This window comes from Notolabrus celidotus, chromosome 1, assembly GCF_009762535.1.
Source record: "Notolabrus celidotus isolate fNotCel1 chromosome 1, fNotCel1.pri, whole genome shotgun sequence".
In the NCBI taxonomy this organism is placed as follows: Eukaryota; Metazoa; Chordata; class Actinopteri; order Labriformes; family Labridae; genus Notolabrus; species Notolabrus celidotus.
The window spans coordinates 6,789,484-6,813,910 of record NC_048272.1 but is presented as its reverse complement, the minus strand read 5'-3'; the positions used below and the strand labels follow the sequence as shown (position 1 = coordinate 6,813,910).

Below are 24,427 nucleotides of genomic sequence, written 5' to 3'. Positions count from 1 at the left end.
ATGGGGAGTTAAATAAGAGGGTGAGGTCTCATGCATTGTGCACATGACTATTTATGAGTATACAAAAGGTCACTTGGAGGTAAAAATTTAAAGCATGGAAGCATCAACCAGCAAGTAGGCTATCTGTAACAAAAGTTCTTGCAGTTTTGAAAGATGTAATTCTCATCAAACACCACACAGTAAATGGGCACAAATGAATGGAAATGGAGACAACTTTGCCATCCCTATATCTTTGATACCAATTGTAATTTTGTCAATCTAAACTTTGTGGTGTATTTAGACATGGCTAGGGAAAAAGTAAGCTAGCTTGCTAAGCCTATGCCAAACTGCTGAACCTCTGTAGCTTACTACCTCCATGCTGTGTTAGCTTCCCACTTAGCAAAATGCACAAACTGATGCATTGATGATTTGCATGTGGTTGGTGTAAACACAGAAGTGAGTTGAATAGATCTGCCCCATAGATCGGTGCATCCCTAATGCTCACCTTCTCAAGTTAGTATCATTGACTGTTTATAAACATGGATGAAGTCTCTATCTTCTTCTTGTTGTAAAAATTGAAGCCCAAATACCACTGTGATGCACTCTGACGTATCCCACTGCTAATGTATTATGGAGCAAAGGCATGTCAAGAAATTGTATGGTAAGGAATGCCCCTTCCCTGAATAAAGCATACATTCAACTCATCGGATAGCTTATTATGTTACCAATAAAATGTCAAAGATCCCTAGGTATTAACTGTCTAAAGCTAAAAAGAGTCTTGAGTTGGTTTGAGGCAGACACTTATGCCTATGTAAAGTTAAATTATTCTCTTTTAATGTTATGTTTTCTCTCGTGTCCTCTTCCAATCTGGTAAAGGAGCCGTAGGAACCTGATATGTCAACAGAGATGTCAAACATGACATCAAGTCCCCTCTTTTTTTAGCGCCAAATAATGAATTGAAAATAAACTTATCTAAAAGATGAGCATTTACACAGAAATCAACATGACATAAACTCAGTATAAAACAGAGGGTATGTATAAGAAAAATGTACCTGACATGCATATGTGTTTTTGACCGATGTCCTGTCTGTTATAATGGAGGAGACAGGCTTTTAAGACCTATACTGCAGCCAGTCACCAGGGAGAGCTCTAAAAGTTTTGGCTTCAGCATCAAGGAGCGGTTAACATTAATGTACTTCCATTAGGCATTTGTACAGCACTGGATGACGACACAGTTATCAGATATAATTGAGTTTGGGACATTTTTACATTTCACATGTTTACATTGCAATCATACATGTAGTGGTCAATATTATAGGATGTGTAAAATATATTATAAAAGTTTATAGCGCTTATCACAAAAACCTGACATTTTCAACATGTTGAGTTTCTAAATTCTGAAGGAAATCTTTAGGCAAAATGTAGCAATACAGAGAGGGCACTAGGACCCTGTGGATACAGCAGGTTTGGTCCTTTTTCTTACAGCCTCCTGCTCCATCTCTGCAGTCACTGTGTCTAAGTGGAGGGGGAAAGCATAGAGAGTGAGCTGTGTCTTTGCAAGCAATCACATCAGCACCGTTTTAGCAAAATCCCCATCGCCAAAGCTGAACTCACCCAGGGAGGAGGATGCAGGAGGAAGGCATAGGAAGAGAAACAGGCTGGTATAGAGGGGGGTACCTCAACAGCATTCATGAGGTTCAGTGACTGATGTCAACTGTGTACCACAGCAGTGGGAGCTACACCAGGTTTTTATCCTTGGAGACCAAAACAGCAGGCAGCTGCATCAGGAAATACTAATTCAGGTACATAATGCTCTCTTTGCTTATTCTCTCACGCCACATTTTCCTCCCTTATTCTCCCCCTCTTCATCTAAGCTTCTGAATATATTCTGCTGAGTGCAACAATATACATATTTCAACTGTATTGTGATCTATAGAACGTGGGACTTGCTGCTACAGTGGATGATATGCACCAATGATTAATGTATGAATGAGTAGGCAGTTAAACATGACTAAACCAGGCAGGAGGGTTCAGCTGAATTGGGAGTACCCCTATGTGTGATTTAGACGCTGCTCGCTGAGGGAGATAAAAGCCCTTATTTGCACTATAATCACTCCAGACAGCAGAAGTAACATCCCAAGCTTTTTATTTTACACAAGTGGCCGAGCACTCTGGATTTCCTTGATCTGACACATAAATATAGCCCCAGCTATCCATGTCTATTTGTTGTCGGTTATCAGCAGGCACAATTAAGATGCAGACAGCCTGTGCAGCCTATGAATACCCTCAGGTTTCATATTTGAAACACTGAATTCACATATACTAGCTGTGGCTCAAGCTTCCTTGTTGTAGGCATGAACACAAGCAGTTTCACTCAGTGCAATGAATCTTCGACCTACATACTTGGTAAATGCATTGGCAAGGCCTTCCAGAAATCTTCAATATGTTTTTAAAAAGTAGCCATACACAATCAGGGCTCTCACTGTAGTTGTAAATGTAGATAGGAGGAGCTAAAACCTGTTCAAAGATTGGACTTGTTTTTGGCAATTAGTAGGCATCCATGCATTAGCAGGATGTGTGGTTGAACAGTATTTATTGCCAATGGCCTATCAGAAAGGACTAAATTAAATGTTGATCTTTTTAACTGAGATAAAAAGTGATGTTTAAAAGTTGTATAGCACTAGTATGATCATAAACACATGCTCTGGGTATTATGATTTGGTTTCAGATTTAAAAACATCACAAACCCAACTCTTTGGTCCTTTTTCTTCATGATTCACGATTGTTCAAATTGAATTGCTCTTGTTTTTGCATGTGTCCTACATGAACCTTCCTGAATAATGCATGCTGAATTTAGTAAATTGATTGAAGGGCTAGCCTTGGATTACCCTATCAGTAAGAAAGCCTTAATAGAGATTTGAGAAGCTAAGAAGGGTTTTATGAAACTTCATCTGAACTGATTAATCTTTATGGTAGCAGGGACGAAACTTGCACATGCAACTACTCAGAAGGATTAGCTATAACCAAGAAGTCCAAATAAGGGGTCACATGCTGACTCTGGTACAGCACCCTCATATTCTAATTGCATCTGTTTTTCTCCACTGCTTTTAAGGTGCCGTGTGACTGATGGCAGACATGAGGACTTTCTAAACGGACAGAAAATATAAGATCTGACCCACTGACACTAAGCTTCATTCTCCAAACTACAAAGAAGCTTTGCCTTGATTATAAGCCGTTGTTTTCTGGCCGTACTTCCTGGCTTTGAAGGATGGGTGATGGGCCTGTAACTGATCCTGCCTGCCTGCCTCTTCCCATCCTTCAATGGAGCAGATGTGGAACTCCTCCCACCCACCTCCACAGCTCATGTCCAACATTTCTGCCTCCTCTCTGCCCGAGGGCTGGGCTCTGTCTCAGACCCTAGCCCTGCTGGCCATGCTGCTCATGGATCTGCTGGCTGTGGTGGGTAACGTAGCCGTCATGGCGGTGATTGCCAAGGCCCCACAACTCCACAAGTTTGCCTTTGTCTTCCACCTGTGCGTGGTGGACCTGCTGGCAGCCTTGGTGCTGATGCCCCTTGGCATGCTCTCGAGCCGAGCCTTCTTCGGGGAAGCCTTGTGTCGGAGCTACCTCTTTCTCAGTGTGTGCCTGGTCAGTGCTGCCATTCTCTCTATATCCGTCATCAATGTGGAGCGTTACTACTACATCATACACCCAATGCGTTATGAAGTAAAGATGACTATTGGCCTGGTAGCGTCAGTGCTCGTGGGGATTTGGGTCAAGGCCCTGGCCATGTCAGCTCTGCCACTCCTCGCTTGGTTCCTGCAAGGAGGAAGAACTCCTCTTCTGGAGAGTAGTGGGGCTGGGGGAGTAGGTGGTGGGGCAGTCACACCTCCCCCTGCTCAGGGTCACAGGCGCTGCTCGCTGCATTGGACAGGGGGAGCATCAAACCGCATGGCTTTCATGGTCCTATTCACCCTGGTCTACTTCCTGTGTCCTCTGTTACTCATCCTGGTTGTGTACTGCAATATGTTCAAAGTGGCTCGGGTAGCAGCCATGCACCACGGGCCTTTGCCTACCTGGATGGACACACCTCGGCGCCAGAGGTCGGAATCACTTAGCAGTCGTTCTACAATGGTTACCAGCTCTGGGACAGGCACTGGGACAGGAAGAGCAACCCCACAGCGACCCTTTGGGGGAGGAAAGGCTGCAGCAGTGCTGGCAGCAGTAGGTGGGCAATTCCTTTGCTGCTGGTTGCCCTACTTTACTTTCCACCTGTATTCAGCTCTGGCTGCCAGCCCTCCAGCCACACTAGCCTCTCTGGAGGAGGTGGTCACCTGGATTGGCTACTTTTGCTTCACCTCCAATCCATTCTTTTATGGCTGTCTCAACAGGCAGATAAGGGAGGAGTTAGGCAAGCATCTTCCATGTCTATTTCGTCGAGCAGGAGCTGAGATGGAGGATAGACTGCCCAGCCGGGAAGGATCCATAGAGGAGAATTTCCTTCAGTTTCTTCAGGGCACAGGCTGCAACATGGATCCCCAAAACTCTCACAGCACCTCCAGTCCTAAAGGTGAGGCTGGCTGCCCAGTGTCTCAGCCCCAACCACTGGAGCCAGCTCAGCCCATACCCATTGATTTCCGAATCCCTGGACAAATTGCAGAGGAGACTTCAGAGTTTACTGAGAATGAACAGGCAAAAAACAACCATATATGTACAGACAATTAAGCTCTAATGCCTTTATTTCTTGACAATAAGCCTAATTTTGTTTATTCAGATATAAGCAATTTCAAAATGTATTCTAGTGAATACACAACTCTTTTTCAACTGATAGTTGTCCAACACTTCATTTTAATCTCTTTACATTTCTTCTTTGAATCATTGCACTTTGCCTCATCACAATTCATTACTACACATTTATAAAAACACAATCTGATGCAGTTGTTGGAGATGTTTGCAAACAGGGAAGTCACTGCTAGATTTTTAAACATTCCTTAGAACCACTCAGCTCTGTACAGTAAATGACTCAGTGAAACAGCATTCATGTATCATGCTAGTCTTTCTTTTTAATAGAAAGATTAAATTAAATATATATTTTATTCCACAGGGGTTATAGGAAAGTTTTCAGAGGTACAGTGTTTTTCAAATACATTAGCTCCCTCTCAATCTAATACTTCACTATACCAAAGACAGTTTGCTATTAGACAAACTGCCTTTGGTATTTAAACACACTAACTGATACTGTATACTTAACCGTCAAATCAATCAACTGTGAGTCTCTTGAAGGTTGATTATTTTTAAGAGTTGTAAAAAACTTCAAGAAAACTAAAGACACAGAAGACAGCAATACATTTTAAGCAGTATTTAGAAGACTCGCTGAGGAAAAGAAAAGCACTACTGTCACTTTTGATGAGCAGTGGGACTTTGGTCAAGGATATGGCTGCTCTTAACCCTTATGTCAATCTGCCAGCTATAAATGATTAGGAGGCATGCATGTTGTGGCCTAACTCTCCTTGAATTAATTTGAGTTGTTTACAGATATCATCTGAATTTTGTCATCCTTTTTTCAGTGCTTTTTCAAACACATCTTTTCTATGTACTAAAAAAAGGCAGACATTTTGGGAGATCATTTTTTGATAAAAGTTGACTTTATAACTCTTTTTAAAGGTCACCCAGCATCCTGCCATGTGCTGTATTTATCAATGTAATTGGATATAGATCTTTCAAAAAAACAGTATTCTCTTGATGCACTGCATTGTATTCAAATATGACTATTTCTTACATTTGTCAAATGTACTAAACTGTGTGTATGTTTAGTAAAACAGTATAAGTTATGGGTTGTGTATTTCACTCAACACGCCCATTTTTCTTTTTAATTGTTGGTTTGAGTACTTGTAATTAACTTTATTTTGAGGAGTATATTAACATATTAACATAAATGCAGTAACTGCCTTCTTTCTTTCTTTTCCAGCAGTGGAAAATCTTTATCCGAGAAGAATACATTCCTGTCATTTGCAGGAAAAAGAAAATCCTTTTTAAATTCTGCACGGTTTCGTGTCAAGTTTGACTCCTGCACACTCCAATCTAATGTTGTAAGATGACTAAAGCAGGGGTATATTGTGTGATGAGTTTTTTATTAGGAATGAAGGGAAACAATTTGCTATGTTTTTCAGCTTAGGTTTAATGATGAGATGAACTAGCATTTTATAGAAAACTGTGTGGTGTGATAAAATATGACATGTGGAAATGACTGATTGAAAACAGATTATTTCTTATGCGATATGGAAACAGGGTTTTAAGATGTTTTTTTAATTTGTCTATGATCGACAATGCCAATCCAAAATCAGAAGCTTGATATCTTCTTTTCATCACGTCTAAATATTAAAAACTGTGAACAATGTTTATGTTAGGATTTTCACTTGTTCAGGAGATGTTTTTAATGCTGTGATGAAAAAAAGCGAATGGCTTCCACTGAACTGCAATGATATGAATGTGTTAAGAAAAAATACATGGTGAAAAGCTGAGTGACAGACGGTGTTGTAATAAAGAATTTCTATGTTTGTAAAACATTTTGGATGCACTCTCATAATTTTAAAAAGGTTAATGGCTTTTATAGATTATTTTGCTCAACATATTTGTGCTCAGTTTCTGTGATACCTTGTGTGACACCCTCTCTGTTTTTCATTGATAATCCATTGCAAAGAGGGGGAGTGCAAGGATGCAGTTCAAACACTCTGACCTTAAAGTAACATTTAAACTTCAAAGGCAAAAGCCAGAGAAACGACCTTTATCCGAATGAATAGATAGATAGATAGATAGATAGATGGATGGATGGATGGATGGATGGATGGATGGATGGATGGATGGATGGATGGATGGATGGATGGATGGATGGACGGACGGATGCTTCAGTTGGAAGCTGCTGGTGCACGACAGGCCTCACACCTCAGCAATGGACTCCTGTCAAACCGCCCCCAGCTTCACCGGGCTCTGCCATCCCCATGACAATTATTACCTAGTCACATTTCTCAGTGTTGAAGTGGGCGGGAGGAGGAGCTTGCTCTATTGGGAATCATACCAGACACCTTTTCTGTGACTTCTTAAAATACACTTCTATTTATTGTTTTTTTATGTATTGTACAGCCCTTTGGTCAGCTTCTGCTGTGTTTTTAAATGTGCTTTATAAATAAATTTGACTTGACTTGACTTGACTCTCTAGACTAAACCAGTGATGATATTTTTTCTGCTTTTATAATTTGTCACATTTGGCTTGTGGGCTTGTGTGGGAATGAAAATATATCAGTCAGTCCTACTGCTAAGTATAGGTTTGAATGTTTCTTTGTAATCTCTGGGAGTTTTACATTAATATCTATAGTTTTTAAATTGCAATTATTATAAACAGTCCTTTAATATCTTGTTTCAGTGAATCATTATACTTCATTTACATTACCTTTAACATTAAATGCAACTTCTAATTGATTTTCCTCAGCGCAAACAAGTTGCAAACAAAAGATGTTCAGATCAGCAATCAAGTCAAGGAAGTGCTGACTGAGATTCTGAAAGAGGGCAAAAGGCTGTAAGCTTATTACGCCACAGCAAAATGATGAACCATGGCCACAAAGACGAAGTGAAAGAGGGAAGTCGACCAGTTCTTTTTAAAACTAATTTTTAGCTCTAGTTCTTTTCTGTAGTTACTTTGCTCCTAAGCTCAACTTCTTTTTCTTTGTTAGCTGCTGTTTGTTACCGGGCAACTTAACAGCAGGTTTGTTATGGCTTCACACTGAAATGAGAGCATGAAAAGTGAACCAAAAAAATCAGCTAAAATGCCCGGTAGAGATCACGAGACTTACTGCTAACTGTCTATGCCTTATTAAACACAAGTGACATCTTTCACATCACATTGTTATTGAATACATTTCATCATGTCACCCACCCACCCATGTTTCTAACTTCAGTTGGAGGCCCATGCTCTACATTGCATGTTTCCTGGGGATGTTCATCTGGAGAGAGGGCTGAAGACACAAACCTGTGAGGAGAACAAAGACAAAAAACATCAAAATATTTTGTTTGTATCCAACCAACTTTTTGTAAAAATGTAAAAGGTGCGATTGACAATGTAGGCTACTCATACACTGAAAGAAAGGTACTTTATTAATCCCCAGGGGCGAAATTCAATTTTTTTCACTTGTGCTATTTTTGGACATGCTACACATACAGTTTTTTTGGTATATACATACAATGCACACACATGCAGTGAACATGCTTAGGGAGAGATGTCAGAGTGAGGATACTGCCATCAACCAGCGCACCCCGAGCAGTTGGGCACCTCAGCAGTGCCCAGGCAAGTGAACCAGCACCTCTCCAGCCACCAGTCCACTTGCCAAACTTTGTCCATACTGGGACTCGAACCGGCGACCCTATGGACTGAGCTATTGCCGCCCCAAATATGATATGATAATGAAGATAATGAAGACTTTGGTGGGTTAGTGGTGGGCGTATCGATTCTATGGTATCGATATATCGATTCTCACACACTACTCATTTGAGTATCGATTACTCCAATAAAATATCGATACTAATTAATAAATGCAAAATAAAAGCGTATGTCACTTCTGATTCTTTTAGGGTAACTTACTCCAAAGTTTTGTACCGAAGAGGCTGTTTTAAGCTTTCCACTAAGATAATTTTAATAAAGGATATTCATTATTTATGTGTTTTTCTACATTAATTTCATTGTTTTAAAAAAGGCCACCAAAGGATTTGCATATTAAAGTTGTTAAATGAACAGTATTTGTCATGGGAGTTGTCTTTCAAGCGTTGCATTTTATTATTATGTTTAAATCACTGAAAGTATCGGTATCAGGTATCGAATAAATTGCAAAAAAAGTATCTGGTATTGTACTGAATAAATAAAAGTGTGGTATCGCCTAGCACTAGTATGTGTGATTTCATTAGTAGTGGTTTTAATGTAAGTCTACTTAACTTCTGACGTTCACAGGTACTTCTATTTGAAATTTTGTATTTTTTTGCTTGTTATTTACTTATTTCCACAAATCTTTAAAAGTCCCATGAATTCATTCCATAGACTGTATAAAATAAGATTAAGATTAATTCTTGTGAATATACTCCACTAAACTTCCCTCTGGTGAAACTACCCAAATTAGTTTCGTTTCCCAACACAGAGCCAAGCTTGAAATTTAAATATGTTAACGGGCCTGTCGGAGTCAAAAGATGAGGGATCCCTTTAATCTAAACTCGCTGCGACCTCTGAACCACAGCGGACACAGCGGGCGGTTCCTTTAGCTAAAATGTCTTCCTTCTTTTAAGGAAACTGCATGGTCGTAAAAACAACAACACACACTGTCGAGCGAATCTGAAGCATACCGCAGGTAACTATTTGTGAACAATACTTTCAACAATAACATCTTTGTCCTCGTGGCTCAGGTGTAACAATCTCTGCTATTTGTCATATTTACTTACGAGACTTAGTTTACGTAACTGACGCATGTTTTCCTTTCTCACATGTAGCAGAGGGAAATTAATCTGCCAGACGTTCAACTTGGTAAAACAATCTTAAGTAACGACTGGTGAGCTATTTTGGATCAATTTGTGATGAGAGACATAATAGGCATGTTTGGTAGGAGAAACTTTGGTTCTATTTAACTTCACAGATATGCCATTTATAAGAGACGTACCCAAAAGATAGGCTACTTGAAGTCAGACAAACTGCCAATGAGCTCGCTTGCTGACCTAACATACCTCCAACATACCTCCAGCATACCTCCAACATACCTCCAACATGTCATGTTTGTTTGTTTTCTTTAGGATAACCTTTTGACTGCCTCGTATTTCAGTGTACTACTGCTCCCAGCACATCATCAACAATGTCAGGTGGTAAGTAAACAAGCCGCAATGACAGTGCAAACATTTGTAAACCTTATAACATACTTTCTTCATCATGGGAAAATATGCATATGAGACTTTTAGCTTAGAGCAGGGGTGTCAAACATGCAATGAAATGTAGGCCTAATGTATGGAAAATAAATGACAGAGAAGACATTTACTGCAATTTTTTTAATACAAGTAACTACTATTTCAAAATTGTCCTCATATTACTGACGGAACGCACCTGAATGGCACTTTTTTTTCTCAAAGTGGGAAAATAGATTACTTGCTTTTTGCATAATCTGTTTGAGATTCATAAAGACTTATTAGAGCTCTATAAGATGATCCACTAACTACTAACACTAGCACTACACCCCTTCATACAATACTGTCCAGCAAGCAAGCTGTTCATGCTTGAGCTGAGGGGTCCAAAATAATCAACTTTACCTTCTTCATTATTATAATCTCTGTTCCTTTGCAGTAAACATTACACTGTGTGTCAGGTGAATGGGTCACCTGTGTGTTTGGTGTGTTTGCAGCAGGTTTCAGGGCTTAAAGAGTAAAATATTCGTCCCACTATGAGACTCATCATGGCAAAAGTACAACCACTGTTTTTGTAGAAAGATAGTTCATTACATTTTTAGAATGTACTTGTACTTTTTTTTGCACTATAACAGAGGGAAAAATGTACAGTTGTCGTTATTTATAGGTTATTATGTAATGATTTTACTGGTCCGGCCCACTTCAGATCAACTTCGGCTGTATGTGGCCCCTGAACTGAAATGAGTTTGACGCCCCTGGCTTAGAGGGTCCAGAGGCACCTGCTTAAACCCATCTGCTAAATCTCCTTGAATGTACTTATTGTCAGTAACCCACAGTTCTTATTAGGGCACTTAAGTGGCCTCTCATCAACCAAAGTGGCTTGTGCGTCCTCTGACACAGGCTTTATAAGTAGCTGGGTGTAGCAGTGTAGGCAAATACTGACCAAAATCACGTTTATTCCTGAGGGATACAACCTGTAAAACAAATGATACCCTTTATTCAAGGCTATTGCCTTGTACATGTGCAAACCTACTCTATTCAAGTTATGATAATAAGTTATAATGTTTGGAATGGATCAAAAGTAGTCTTCTTTCAAGAATTATGCCACTTGTGTTTAAAGCTACACCAGAAGGACTTGGATTTCTTGTTATTCTGCTGGGAAATGTAGTCATTAAAAGCAATAAATTCCCCAGTGCAAGTTACTGATTAAAAGAAAGTCAATGCCCCTTGTTTTGGAGACTGGCCATCATTGCCTAACTGTTCAAAGATGCATTGTTAAACCCCTGGCCTCACTCTACTTTCTTAAGACTCTATCAAGATTCATATAAAGTCGTATAAAATCCATGTAATTCTTTGGGATGTCATTTTTTTTGCTCTTCGTAGTGTATTTTTGTTGCTAGTTTGGCATACTAGAGAAGATGCAGACAAAAAGATCTAAACTATTGCAGCCTGTTGATCTTCTGGGTCAACTATGTGAAATGACGTCACAGGTGGCTGAAGAACAACAGATTTGTTCCCTTTTGTTTAACTGCACCTTGGAGATACACTGAACATTAACCAACACTGAAGGCATTTTTACCGTCTAAACCTTTCTTATAAAGATTTACATTAAGGTTGAAAATAACCTATAAAAATTCTTGCAGAGATTCACTATGGAGTTCTGATGATAAGCAAAAGCAGTAGTGTCAATAGATTAAGTTCCAAACTTTAAGGACAGTATACATTACCTGAAGAGTAAGATGATATCTTGCTTTCTGAAAGGTTACACGTACTGAGAAAGGGAGAACACTGTTTCCTTTTTTGTGTGGCCTCTGCAAACAGAATGGTAAATTCCATGAGCTTTGCTCTGAATGAGTGAAAAAAAAATCCCTTGCAGCCAGTGTATGCACAGTGGTCTCATTTTTAGCAAAAGGGTGTGCAGACAGAAAGTTTGACCAAGCAGCAAGATAGCAAAGCAAGCAAAAGCATAATACAAGCTATCAGACTGACATATCCTGCTCCTGTTTGCAGGTAAGAGCTTGATGTAAATGTTTGGTTTTGGCATAATGCAGGTCTTTACCATGGGGTTGATTGAGATATTTGTTTCTGTCTGAAGTAAGTCTCTATTTTTCAGCCTTTGCTGTTGATGCACCAGATGTTGAACTACAGCTCTCTCAAAACTGGGTCAAATTTTTTGAAAGGGCTGGGAACCCCCTCAAACAAGATTTAAATTTACACTTAAAGTAATATAAGATTTGACTTTCTTGCCTTATGTCATTTAACCTCCAGATTTTTTAAAGTGAAAGTTGCAATGCTCATTTAGGTTGTGTTGTAGTTTTTGATTGTTGTTTGGGCATGGCTTCGAAATTTCAAGAAATACTTTACACTGGAAAGAATTTATGAATTGTGTTCTTTCTTCTAAGCCAAATTACATACTTACTTAAGAATAAATACTAAAGATTAGTTTGTAGTCATACAGATCAGTGTGATATGTATGGGTGTTTTTGAGTTTGCCTCAGATACAGTTGTTACTTCTAAACACACAATCCACCTTTCCTCACCTTTCATGGTTGATGAAGTTTAGCCTCAACTGTAATGTTAGTGATAAGCCTATTTGTAATGTTTTTGACATAATCTGGTAGTTGCAATGCTTATTTACTTTATCCCGAAGTGTTTGATAAGAGGATTTTGCTTTGGAAAAGAGCCTGGATAACTGGGTAAGGAGGAAGTCCTTGGTTGGTTGGACAGCAGCCACAGAAATCGAAGCTGTCCTCATATTAAGCGAATTGTTTTTTACACATTTGTTTGTTGTTAGTTTTTTGTTGCATTCAATACTATGATGGTCTGTTAGGTGTTACTGTGTAAGATTAAGAATCTGTAACTGGGACAAACATGTTTTCTCAAACTGCGTAACATTTTCAGACCACTAGATGGGGATCTTTACTCTTTTTTTGTAGCTCTTATGCTCTAACTACTCTTAAAGATCATACATTTGCTGTTAACCCAGTAATAGACCAAAAATCTGTCTCCCCCCCAGCTTGGGCAATATAAAGTAAATGTGCTGTAGTGTTTGAAAATATGCATGATGTTCTGTGATATGAGACATACCGTAATGTGAAATTACTTTACAGAGCACTTTGGTTAAATTCAGTGTACGCCTTAAACGTACCCAAGGAAGTGTTGTGATTGAAAAAGCAGAACTTGATTAGAGATGACATAATCACATGAAGAAAAAATGTCTCTTATTTTTTTGTAGTTTGAAACTTTGAGTATAATTCAGTCGTTGACAAGGACTTTCAAAGAGACCGAGAGTTTTGTGTCATGACTCGGTGATGGGTGCACCTACAGCATGAAGCATCAATGAAGCAAAGCTGAATTGAAGTGTAGACAAAGAAACAGGAGACTGCTAGCTTTATTTGTTTTGATCACTCAGACTTTGCTTATGTTTGGTGGCTTGTATGTGTATGTAATGAAAAATAATACTGAACCACAGGAAGGATATGAGAGAAAGTTGTTCACATACTTGTCAGGGGTAGCATTACTGGTCTTGCTCGGCATTGGTTGCCACTATTTATAATACACCATGTCAGGCGGGCCTGTGCTGATGTTTTGGCTCCCCTCAGAATTTTCCACTAAAGCAGATTGTGAGTTCACTAGTCAGCTTACACACTAAGCTGGTTTCTGTGCTTATCCACTCTGGCCATTCTCTATTCTTTGACTTTTGTTCTGTTACTCTCCGTTCATCTGGATCCTCTGTGTTTTTTCACACCATAATGAAATCTGATTGCTATTTTTAGCAAGTGGAAAAACTTTTGTCCTTCACTCACCTTGGCACTCAGCTGCTGGTGTGTAGTCGGCTTCGGGTCTTGCTGGATGACATGCTAGCTCCACACTTTGATCTGCAATGCCCTCCTCTGTGGCTGTTTTCTCCTGCGGTGGGTACAGGAAGCTTTTCCTCTGGTTGCTAGGACAACCAAAGAGGATGGCCCCCAGCAGGAGCCGGGGAAGCCTTGGGCTGCGTTTCAGCTCGTCTCTTTGCAGCGCGCCTGCTGACCTGCTGCTGTGGGCTGGGAGGAGGAGCCAACTCTGCAGAGGAGCTTCTCCTGGCCCAGTATGGGTCCTGCCTCCACGCTGCCCCACCGTGAGACAGAGCTCCTATAGCGTCAGAGCAAGGGCTCCTCTCTCCCTCTGCTGGCCACTGCACAGCTCTGACTTGCTCTGCTCCAGTAGTAACAGGAGCACATGCGGCAAGATGTCATCCTCTACCTCCTCCTCCTCCTCCAACAACAACGATGGACAAGGGAAGCCTAAACCTAAATCCCCATTTCGCAAGAGGGGTAGCCTGCAGAGCACCACCAGCCCTGGTGAGTGTGGGGAAGAGGGGTCCCATAGACAGAATGAGTGAAGTCTCGGCTGTACTGTGAATGTGCAGTCAGAAAATAGCACAGATGCTTGTGCAGCAGCAGCATTTAAGAATTCATGCTGCTCTCCAGGAGCAATAAGGGAAGGAACTGAGTTTGCACTGCAGCTGGAGTTTGTTGTGTTTTGTATCATTGGTTGAATTCGTTTGATGCTTTGGGTGAGGTCATGTTTTCAGCTTTCCGCTTGAAAACGCTTTGAGAACTGCAACAAAATTCTCCGCAAAGACTATTTTTACTTGTGCAGGACTGCAACGGATTCAGTCTATTTATAAACACTGTAATGTTTACAAATCAGTTTTTTGTTTTGAGTATGAAATGCTCAAAATAGGGACAAAACTGTGGGTGGTTGAAGAGCATAACAGCTGTTAAAAACGCAAAGGCTGTTCTTTTTGTGATTGTGTAAGATACTGAAAACCCAGATTTATTGAGGCATTAGTTGGGAGATGTTTAGCAATGTAATAGGTTAGTTACTATCAATCCATTACTGAAGTTGGTGATAATTAGTTTTGACAGTTAACCCATCAGATAATATTTCAATTCTTATCTAGACAATTATTTTGACTCTCTTGAAACTGTAAGGATAAAATCTTGAAACTTACATGCATATAAACATCTAATTTAAAGTAAATGCTGCTGCTTGCTACTACTACCTAAGAAGTTGATAAATATAAAACAAAATGTTACATTGCAGCAGAAGTGAAGCTGTTCAAAAACAGATTTAGCTCTTCTTTCAATGCTTTGACTGTTTTGCTGTGCAGGCTGATTAAACAACACATCTGTAACTGTCGAGTAGGTTTCCCTTGTGTGGATTGGCCCCTTTAGCTTCTCTACCCATTGCACCAATAGTTTGTCACAGGTCTATGCCACCCTCAGCCTCCGGCCCCACCCTACCTCACCCAACCCCACCCTGCCCCATCTCATCTGCTGGGTTAGAGGGTGACGTGGGACTGTGTTATTTTGTAACTGCACCCATTTTATCAAACAACCACTGATTATGTATAGAAATGTGACCCGAATTGTCACTCATAAATTATTTCTTAAAGATGCGCTTTACTTGTCTCAAATTTAAAGCTAAAAATCAAATCAGGGAACAGGTCAATCCCAGGGGCTGGATTAGATTTCAGTTATGAAGAGACATTTAAATTAGACGTTGTTGCTACAGTACAGGAAAGCACCCAGCATATGATGTTGTATATGTTATTAGGATGTTGATTCACAAGCTGTGCATAGGGATTTTAGTAACCTTGCGCGTGAAATTACATTCAAAGTTTTTGTTAACTGGTCTCTGTGTTTTAAAAGTTAGACAAGCTATTTTTATCAGTGAAATGATTAAATCCTAATATCGACTTAATTCACAGCTACTTCCTCTGTGTGCCATCGCACCCAATCAATCAGTGAAGTGTAATAGCAGAGCACAGACTCTGGGTGTTTGGAGGGATGCGGCAGCAGATCTCAAGCAGTAACTCACGCTGACACACACGGTGCCGTATTTGCTGAGGAAGCCTGTCTTTGCTGCAGTAATAAATAAGTTAGAGGTCTCTCCATCCATGCAGTCATTTAAATCCTCTCAATTAGCTGCCTGGCTGCACCCTCTGCACTCCCAGGCTGTCATAAGAGCCACATGCAGGCCACCCATTACAGAACTTCCATCTGAAAAAACGCCAGTCTGTTAGCGTTCCCTATGCCAAATTGCTGCTGTAGAGAAATCTTCTGGAGCTGCAGCTCGAGCAGCTGGTGTTTTATCTACGTCATGAACTGAAGCCTTTTCTCTGCTACTACAAGTAGCGACACTAGAAATAGCTCCACTTCTTGGCCTTTCCTTTCAAGTCTCTTTGAGTTTTTCTCAGATAAATTCTTATCTCAAGCTCTAGAAATCGTTTCTATGTCAGTGTTGATTTGCCGTTGAACACATTGATTTCTCAGCCGGCTTTCGTATCTGCAGGATTCTGTATCTGCCTGCAGGCTACTCGCTCCCACTGGACCTTTATTGCATCACATGAAGCAGAATATGTTATATCCTCGCTTTGCAGCCTGAGCTATATGACGTGATATATGGAGGCTATTGAAGTATCTGCCAGAGAGGTGGAGGGGATTCCTCTCTGTAGCATTAACCACTGCTTCTATTTTGTTGTGATCTGATCTGATCTGATGCTTAACTTGATCTTCACTTACGTACAAGCCTGTAATGAAAACTAGCTCACGCACCTTTAATCTGTAGATTGTCTGGTAGTCCACCTTCATACTCTTATCTTTAAATTTCAGTTGTCATCTGAAAAATTGTAGTGTTCTCTGACTTTGTCATTTTGAATTATGGATTTCTGTGCTTTTTTTTGGTACTGGATAATGATCACGAGCAAAATGGTTCCTGCCATGTAGCTTTGAATGTAATTACAGTTTGCCTATGACCTGAGGGATAAAGTAGAATGTCTTTATATGTGCCTAACTTAAATATTTATTCCTTAAATTAATGTATGTTTTCTGGTGTGTTGTTAACTTTGCTTGCCTGGCGTTGTCAGACTAAATCCCAAACGCAAATTAGACTAACATCACAGTTCTCTTTTCATTTCAAAGGGTCAATAACAACGGGACAAGACCACAACCCCTCTCTAGGCTCCAACCACTCAAAGCAACAAAATGTAGCAAACCAGTCAGATGCACGACTGTGGGTCAGCAAGTTGAGGCACTTGCTTATGTGGCTCCTAATTTAACGTAAAACGTGTACTTTTAGGTTTAAATGATGAAAAACAGAAACTTCTGTTTGTAAACTGAACTTCCATATGTGCTGATTATGTATAATAAGCAGTTGTTTGCAAATTACAATTCCAACGAAGCCAGTCGCGGTCTAAAATATGAGTCCAATGCGGAAGTGTTAAAAACTGCAGTTCATCAAGGATCTGCTTGAGGCTGGCTCCGGAAGTATTGGAAACCACACCAATTCAAAAAAGCCGATCTTTACAGCAGAAATAAACATGTTTACAGCCTGGTGCAAAAGACGAGTGTAGTCTTTCTCTGTAAGTCTGTTGGTAATACTGCCATGGCTCTAGATCCTTATCAGCCTCCTTGTAAGGAGATTAACATTAAACTGAACATTTCTATTGAAGGTAACATTGGACAAGGTGAACAGGATGACTGTAGAAATATTTATGTTGATATATCTGCTGTCATACAGCTTCCTTTTTTCTAAGATTTGATCTGACGTGTGTGATCAAGGTTATCTATGGTATCACTTTTGCTGCTGAGAATTAATCAGGGTTGTTATGGGGATTTCGACCAATCAGAATCTAGTATTTTACACAGCCAGGTACCAACATTGATTGTAAAACAAAAGGACAGCTTTGCTCCGCCTTTTCCTGTGGTTTGGTTTTGAAAAACCCTGTTCGAATGCGCAGCCATCTTGCAGCCAGAGTCTACACAGTAGGGAATTTCTGTGTTGCCACGGTAATTTCTGTGTTGCCTCCGCCCTACAGCGTACCGTCACGAGGTCCTATGGAGTTTCCCTCTATGCCAGCTGTCAATCAAAGTGAATCCGGAAGTAAAACCATGTTTTTTTTTTACCTCTAACTAACGAAAAATAAACCTTTCTTGAACACAAAACAGTCAAATAATAACTACATATCACCACAGCATACGGATGTGAGAAACGTTCTTACGTCGTGTATTTATTTTTTAAAGTTTGACCGCAGCCCCATTCAAATGAATGGGGGAGACAGAGTTTTTGACCTATACTACAGCCAGCCACCAGGGGGAGAAGCTTTTGTGGCAGCCTCACTTCCAGCAAAGCGATCAGACGTCCATTTTTTTTTTTTTTTTACAGTTTATGGGTACCAAAGGTAAAATAATGCCAAGATCATGGCAGACTAAGAAAATTTAGCATCAGCAGTAGCAATTTTTTTGTTCCACTTAAAAACTTCAGTGGCACTTAGAGCTGCCCCATGTTTAATAAATGGTTGTGACTGGCCTGACCTGGATCAGACTGGATGGATATTTGTCTGTAACATAGTGAGACCAAATACACTTGCCTGAGCAAATTAAACATAAGCTTGCTGTTTTTTGGTGGTCTGAAAAGGTTTGTGTAATTTCAAGATACACATAAGTCACAAATCACAAAGTTCATGTAATCCATATGAATGCTGTTGTAATCATCTTTAAATTGTTTCATGTATGAGTTTCAGATGAATCAATAGGCCTCTGACTTGTTTTGCATCATGCTCCATGCTGCAGTCGACTAGTTACTTTATTCTCTCCCCCTCTCAGGCCACCTACTGCTCTGGTTAATTATTGATCAGATGCACAGTTCCAGCCATGTCATGTCATGTCTCTGTGGGTCTTTCTCATGAACTTCTGTGTACTTGGCACGTCATATGGACTCTGTTCTGTTACCACCCTGGGACCCTTTGTTACACCCATTTAAATCACTAGCACATCCGAACCTTGTCACCCTGTGGACTTCAATCTGCACAACCCACCCACTTCACTCCACCTCCACCCCACATCCCTGAGGTGTACGGAAGCATATGATAAGCAAACACTGAGAGTTCTTGCTCTGGACTGCATAACCTCACAGCTGTGGGTGTGTATGTTGCATATTGTAGATGTTACTTACAAAGCTACAGGGATTTTTGTTTCTGCAATACTGAGAGAGAAAGCAGATCTGTTTCTCTGCATGAACTGAAGCTATCTATCGATCTGAACTTAAAAATATACAGCAGGGATACCAACTGAAGACACACTTGGAACCAAGAGCAATAAAAAGGTATGATGACATTAATGACTTTTGAATCATAAAACATTCAATTAACTTGGTTTTAATCCCCTGTAAACAATTGAAGAACCTTTGTAAGATGTGACAGTATGATTATAAATCGCTTTTCTGTAATGCATTTTTATAGCTCCTTTTAAAAGTACAGCACTGCATATTTTTGTACACTAGAGGGCGCTTCGTGCACAAAAAGTGTTACAGTCACTCAGACCATTAATTTCAAACAAGTGGCTGGTTGTCAGTGTTCAGGGTCTGTGGCTGTTCTGCATGCAGACATGACTGAGGAGCGGTTTACTCTGTGTTTGAGTGGAAAATTCCAGGGCTTTCTTCTGCTATGAATAGCTCAGTTGCTTCCATTTAACAGTGGAAGTGTGTGAGTCCTGGAAAAGGGATTTTGGAGAGCCAGTAATCAAGGCCTTGAAAGCTGAAACACCAACAGGTGGGCTTGTTGTTGCTGGGGCTGAGTAGATAACCAGGAGATCCACAACATCTCTCCCTTTTAGCATCACCAAAACAAAAAAACACACAGACTCGAGAGAGAAGCCAGATTCGTCATCATCCCTTTGGACATGTCATTTCTCACTGGGGTGATTTGCACAGTGCTTACACACATGTGCTATGATGGGTTGTATTTCATCCCTGGAGTACAGTTAAGCATGCTGCTTTGGTCTGCCTTTGCTCTCAGCATGGCTCCTAATGAAGATCCATTTTTATTTAATCCATCTCAGTGGATCCAGCGTCAGCTGATGTTCCTGGCCTTTTATTGCCCTGTGACCTCAATGAGTCAGTGAATTCTTCGCCCACCACTCCCTTTTTCACCTAATGATCTCCCTGCTCATATTCTCCGTCCTGTCATGCACCTACACACTTAAAAGGTGTACCACATATATACTCACTTGTGCTAAATTTTAATGATCATGAGAGAGCTCTGAGAATAGTTGGCGGTCAGATGTGCACTCCATAATGTGTCTGTGGATTTGATGAGCCCCCCCTGCAAAGTTGTTCTCTGTTCTTCAATGCTGGATATTGGATATTATCAAGAAGGTGGTTCCTGTTATTGTGTTTATAAGCCAATTAATGTTTATTGTCCTTATGGGAAGTTGCTTTGCACAAAGATGAAAAAGAAAACAGAAACACAACAACAGCTTCACTCAAGACCACAACACATTGGAAACATTAACAGTACACATAATAGAATTATGTGGGAACTTTCGATGGATTTTTAATGCTAATTTTAAGAAAATGGGTATGCCTCAGTATAATTTTTTTCAACTAATACATCTTTGAATGCACAGTCTGTTGGAAAGGGACATTTTCTTTTTTTTCTTTTTTTGTGCAAGTAGTATCATGCGATCACATTCTGCAGGCTCTGGTTGTAAGCAAGAAAGCCGTCCTTGTTAAGTGCAAAGGTGGCAGAGCACAGCAGCTGTAATACAATCCCTGAATGATCAGCTGTTATCTCAGGATGACTAAACTAACTTTCAATCTTTATAACTATTTGCATAAGAGTGCAATTAATAATGCAGTCATTGAGGCATAGTCATTCTCCACTCCAACTCCATGTTGCTTCTGATGCTGCTATCCTGTCCAGAGCTTTGTCTTGTTAAGTGTTCTTGTAGGAGCCAGGTACAGTGTGTGTTGGTTATTGGTTATATTGCACCCCTTTTATGGTTTGATATCATTTCTGGTAATTTGCTCTTGGGTGTGTTTTGAGATTATTTTTCCTTTGCAGCTGGTTGATTGGTGGTTGAGTGGGTTTAATTATTATCTTTTAACTGCCATTGTGGTTGTTGTTGTAAGTAATGGTTTTGGTTTTAGCATTCATTAATTCATTAATTGGTTGTAGTCCTACCACAAAAGACTCTTAATCAGATATATGTATTAATAATAATAATAATAATACATTTTATTTATAAAGCACTTTTCTAAAAACTCAAAGACGCTGCACAAAGGATAAAAACATCATATAAAACAACAGAATAATAAAAACATGAATAAAATACATTTAAAAGCAATCATACGTTAAAAGCAATTCTAAACAGGTGGGTTTTGGTGAGTGATTTGAAGGTGGACAGGTTGGGGCAGTTTCGAATGTCAAGTGGTAAGGCGTTCCAGAGGGTGGGGGCGGCGACAGAGAAAGCTCTGTCCCCCAAGGTATTGTGTGAGTCTTTACCAAAGTTTATAGAAACAAGTGTTATCTGAAGCCACTTCACTTACAACATCTCATGAAGCAACTCTCCTTTCATTGCCTGCAGCTCTGATCCCTCTCACACCTTTGCTCTCAGGGATTGGAGGTATCAGCCTCTTGAAGTCTGAGCGGTGCTAAGTACAGTGTGCTACATGTTGACAGTGTCGAGTGACACAGTGCTGCTCTTTGCTATATTCAGATATGGGGAGAGCTGTACTGACAGAGGTGGCTAAAGGTGCGGAGACATGACAGGACTCTGGGTAAACACATAGGATGGGATTGACTGCATGTGTTTTCTTTACACTGGTTGTGTTCACGCACATATAACGTGTGTTCAGATGTTTGGTTTGCTTAACTGCTGACTCAATAACAATACCAGCTCTTGTTTTTTCCCTGGGAGCAAGGCGTGAAAAAAGGTGCGCAGGTCCATGTGCAGTTGATTAGAGTCTGGGGAATAAATAGAGCTAGCAGCAGAAAAGGTCAGGCTTGGGTTGGAAAAAACACCAAACCTCAGACTGGGTGTGAAACAATGGGGTTAAAATACTGAAAGAAGCATATAAACTGAGTAAATCTGAACCAGCTTTAGCTTTACATTTAAAAGAAAACTAAAATTCTAATTTTGATCAGATTTTTAGCAAATAATGTCATCAGGACATATATTTAACATTTAACTTAGTTGAAGGATGGCACTTTAATCTCAAAGGCAAGAATAGCAAGTCAAAGAAAGAATTTGCCATAAGCTATGCGTGTACTGTACATGCCTCTATAAAGCATGACAAATCCCCACATGCACTAAAGGATCTTTTCTTGGCGTCTTAATAAGTGTAGGAATTTGAAGTTCCATCCATTTTAGAGTAAATTTGAATATGGCATCCCCTGTAAATTGTAGGGATGTCACAGTTTTTATCAGTTATCAAATAATTAAATTATTATTTTATTATATGTAATCATTAACACATTTCACATTACAGCCTGTTTAAAAGCACTAACGCATCACCACTACCTGCACCAGGATCCATAAAGCGCATTGACTGTTCACATTATTTATTCTGTGAACAAACTTTTTTGTGTTGCCCTAACCATTTTTAAATCCTGCACTACCCCAAATGTATAGCCATTGGTTTTATGAGATCATATTAGCTGAGAGATGCCATAGGTCGTTGTCATTCTCTGAATAAGGGACAATAAAATAATTGTATTTGTAAATGTACTCATTGTACAACAACTGTTAGACTATTGAGTCTCCCTGGGGGGTAAAATGTACCACACCAGTGGCTTTAGGGAAGCAGGATTTTCTACTTCTGTTGTACTTGTCTCTGTACAGCTGCAGGAACAAACTGCTATGCTCAGCTTTTTTCTTTTTGGAGTATTTTCTTTTCTTTGAAACTTGCAGGAATGACAAAATACTACCTTTCAGACTTTCAATTTAAAAGCTCTGTGATCAATTTAGACTGAAGACTCAAACCCCATTCAACACGACTTAGTTTAAATGTCAAGTCAAGTCAAGTCAACTTTATTTATGTAGCACATTTAAAAACAACCAGTGTTGGCCAAAGTTCTTCACAAGGTAAAAAGTAAATGAAGACAACAATAAACAACACAACATATCAGGATAGTAATGACCTCCCCACGAGGAGAAGGCCAAAGAGAAGAGATGTGTCTTCAACAAAGATTTTAAAAATTCAAAAATGGGGACCAATCCTATTTGGAGTGGCAAGCCATTCCAGAGCTTGGGGGGCTTCTGCTGCAAAGGCTCTGTCCCCCCAGGTTTTAAGCCAAGTTTTAGGCACATCCAGGAGCAGCTGGTTTGTTGACCTCAGTGCTCGAGCTGGATTGTGAACACGAAGAAGATCAGCCAAGTAGGATGGTGCCATTCCAATTAGGGCCTTGTACGTTAAAGGTGCAATTTTAAAATCAATCCTGTGGTGGACTGGGAGCCAGTGGAGAGCATGCTGCACAGGTGTGATGTGCTCCCTCTTTTTCCTGCCAGTCAGGAGGCGAGCAGTATCATTTTGAGCAAGCTGCAGGCGCTGAATAGAAGACACGTCTTAGCCCACATACAAGGAGTTACAATAGTCAAGCCTAGAAGTAATAAAGACATGTAACAATCTCTCTAAATCTTGGGGAGGTAGACCGGCGTTAACCTTAGCTATAAGTCTCATCTGGAAAAAGGCTGGACTTTACAACAGAAGATATTTGTTTTTCAAATTTAAAGGCACTGTCAAAATAAACACCAAGGCTCTCTATGTAAATGTACATGTTTACCTTTTATCAAAGACTCTTCTGTATTTGTTGGTGTTGTTGGTTTATCATTTTAGTAAGTATTTCTTTAAGCATATGTTTCTGAATAGACTGTTGATTTGCTGTGGCAGAGTTAGACCTCAAGTGAAACGTAAAAGTGCTGCCCACTCAGTACACTGCAGACAGGAAATGGAAACGTCACTGACCACCACACGTAGCAGGCAGCACAACCAAAGCAACAACAGTGTTGTGAATGTAGGGCAACTTTTTTTTCAAAAGCTGTGGGTGTTTAGTTGGTACGTGAAGATTATGGCGAGTGTCTGATACTTTTAGCATGGGGTAAAGTTTCTTCAGAAAGCTTTTGAAATTCAGACTAAGTGTCAGTTTCTTTGCTTGGAATACAGTGAAGTAATGGCTCATGATTACTAAGTTCACCTCATTCCTCATTCCTCACTGCAAACTTCGTATTTCCTGTAAATGCAGAAACAAGCTGCAGATCACTCTTTTGGATTCATGAGAGTGATATGCATCCATAAAGTAGTTTGCCTGTCAAACAGGATTAGCACACAATCTTTGGTTTGGTAACGGTAAGATGTCATATGTGATGGTTTATCTTGTAAGTAATTTGTTGTGATTATAAGGCACAAACAATTCCCAAAATCGGTACCTGGCTTGATTTGTGTCTGCCTTTTGTTTGTCTGTCATGCTGATGTTTGTTTTTGTGTTTTTGTGCCTGCATTCATGGATTGTCGCAGAGCAAAATTCAAGCCGGATCTTTTGGAAATTAACTTACAAATGTAACTTAGGGAGATACTTCTTGTACAATCTGAAAAATACTTAGCACAGGGCTTCCTTGTGCCATACAGCAGTCATGTGATCGAGGAAGGAAACAGCCACTGCTGAGATCATGTGAGTAGTAATCGGCATGGCATGCAG

At 40.0% G+C, this 24,427-nt stretch overlaps 2 protein-coding genes and 1 long non-coding RNA gene across 4 annotated transcripts in view; 2 read left to right on the top strand and 1 right to left on the bottom strand.

Moving 5' to 3' along the window:
* Positions 1–3,291: 3,291 nt before the first annotated feature.
* Positions 3,292–4,704, top strand: LOC117818372 (G-protein coupled receptor 61-like). The gene has a single exon (XM_034691229.1). It carries the CDS (start codon positions 3,301–3,303, stop codon positions 4,702–4,704), a length of 1,404 nt encoding a protein of 467 aa, XP_034547120.1. The 5' UTR covers positions 3,292–3,300.
* A 4,509-nt stretch (positions 4,705–9,213) lies between these two features.
* LOC117818349 (AMP deaminase 2-like) overlaps positions 9,214–24,427 on the top strand; it is a 34,482-nt gene continuing 19,268 nt past the window's right edge. For both annotated transcript variants that reach the window (XM_034691197.1, XM_034691187.1), the window contains exons 1-3: positions 9,214–9,365; positions 9,505–9,563; positions 9,802–9,870. In XM_034691197.1, the coding sequence (XP_034547088.1) occupies positions 9,861–9,870 (10 nt within the window). In that variant the 5' untranslated portion in view covers positions 9,214–9,365; positions 9,505–9,563; positions 9,802–9,860. The remainder of the gene's footprint in view (positions 9,366–9,504; positions 9,564–9,801; positions 9,871–24,427) is intronic.
* LOC117818381 lies at positions 10,845–13,822 on the bottom strand. Its single transcript, XR_004632351.1, has 3 exons — positions 13,710–13,822; positions 11,631–11,714; positions 10,845–10,877 (listed from the first exon to the last, which is right to left on the bottom strand). It is a non-coding gene; the product is annotated as an uncharacterized LOC117818381 (long non-coding RNA).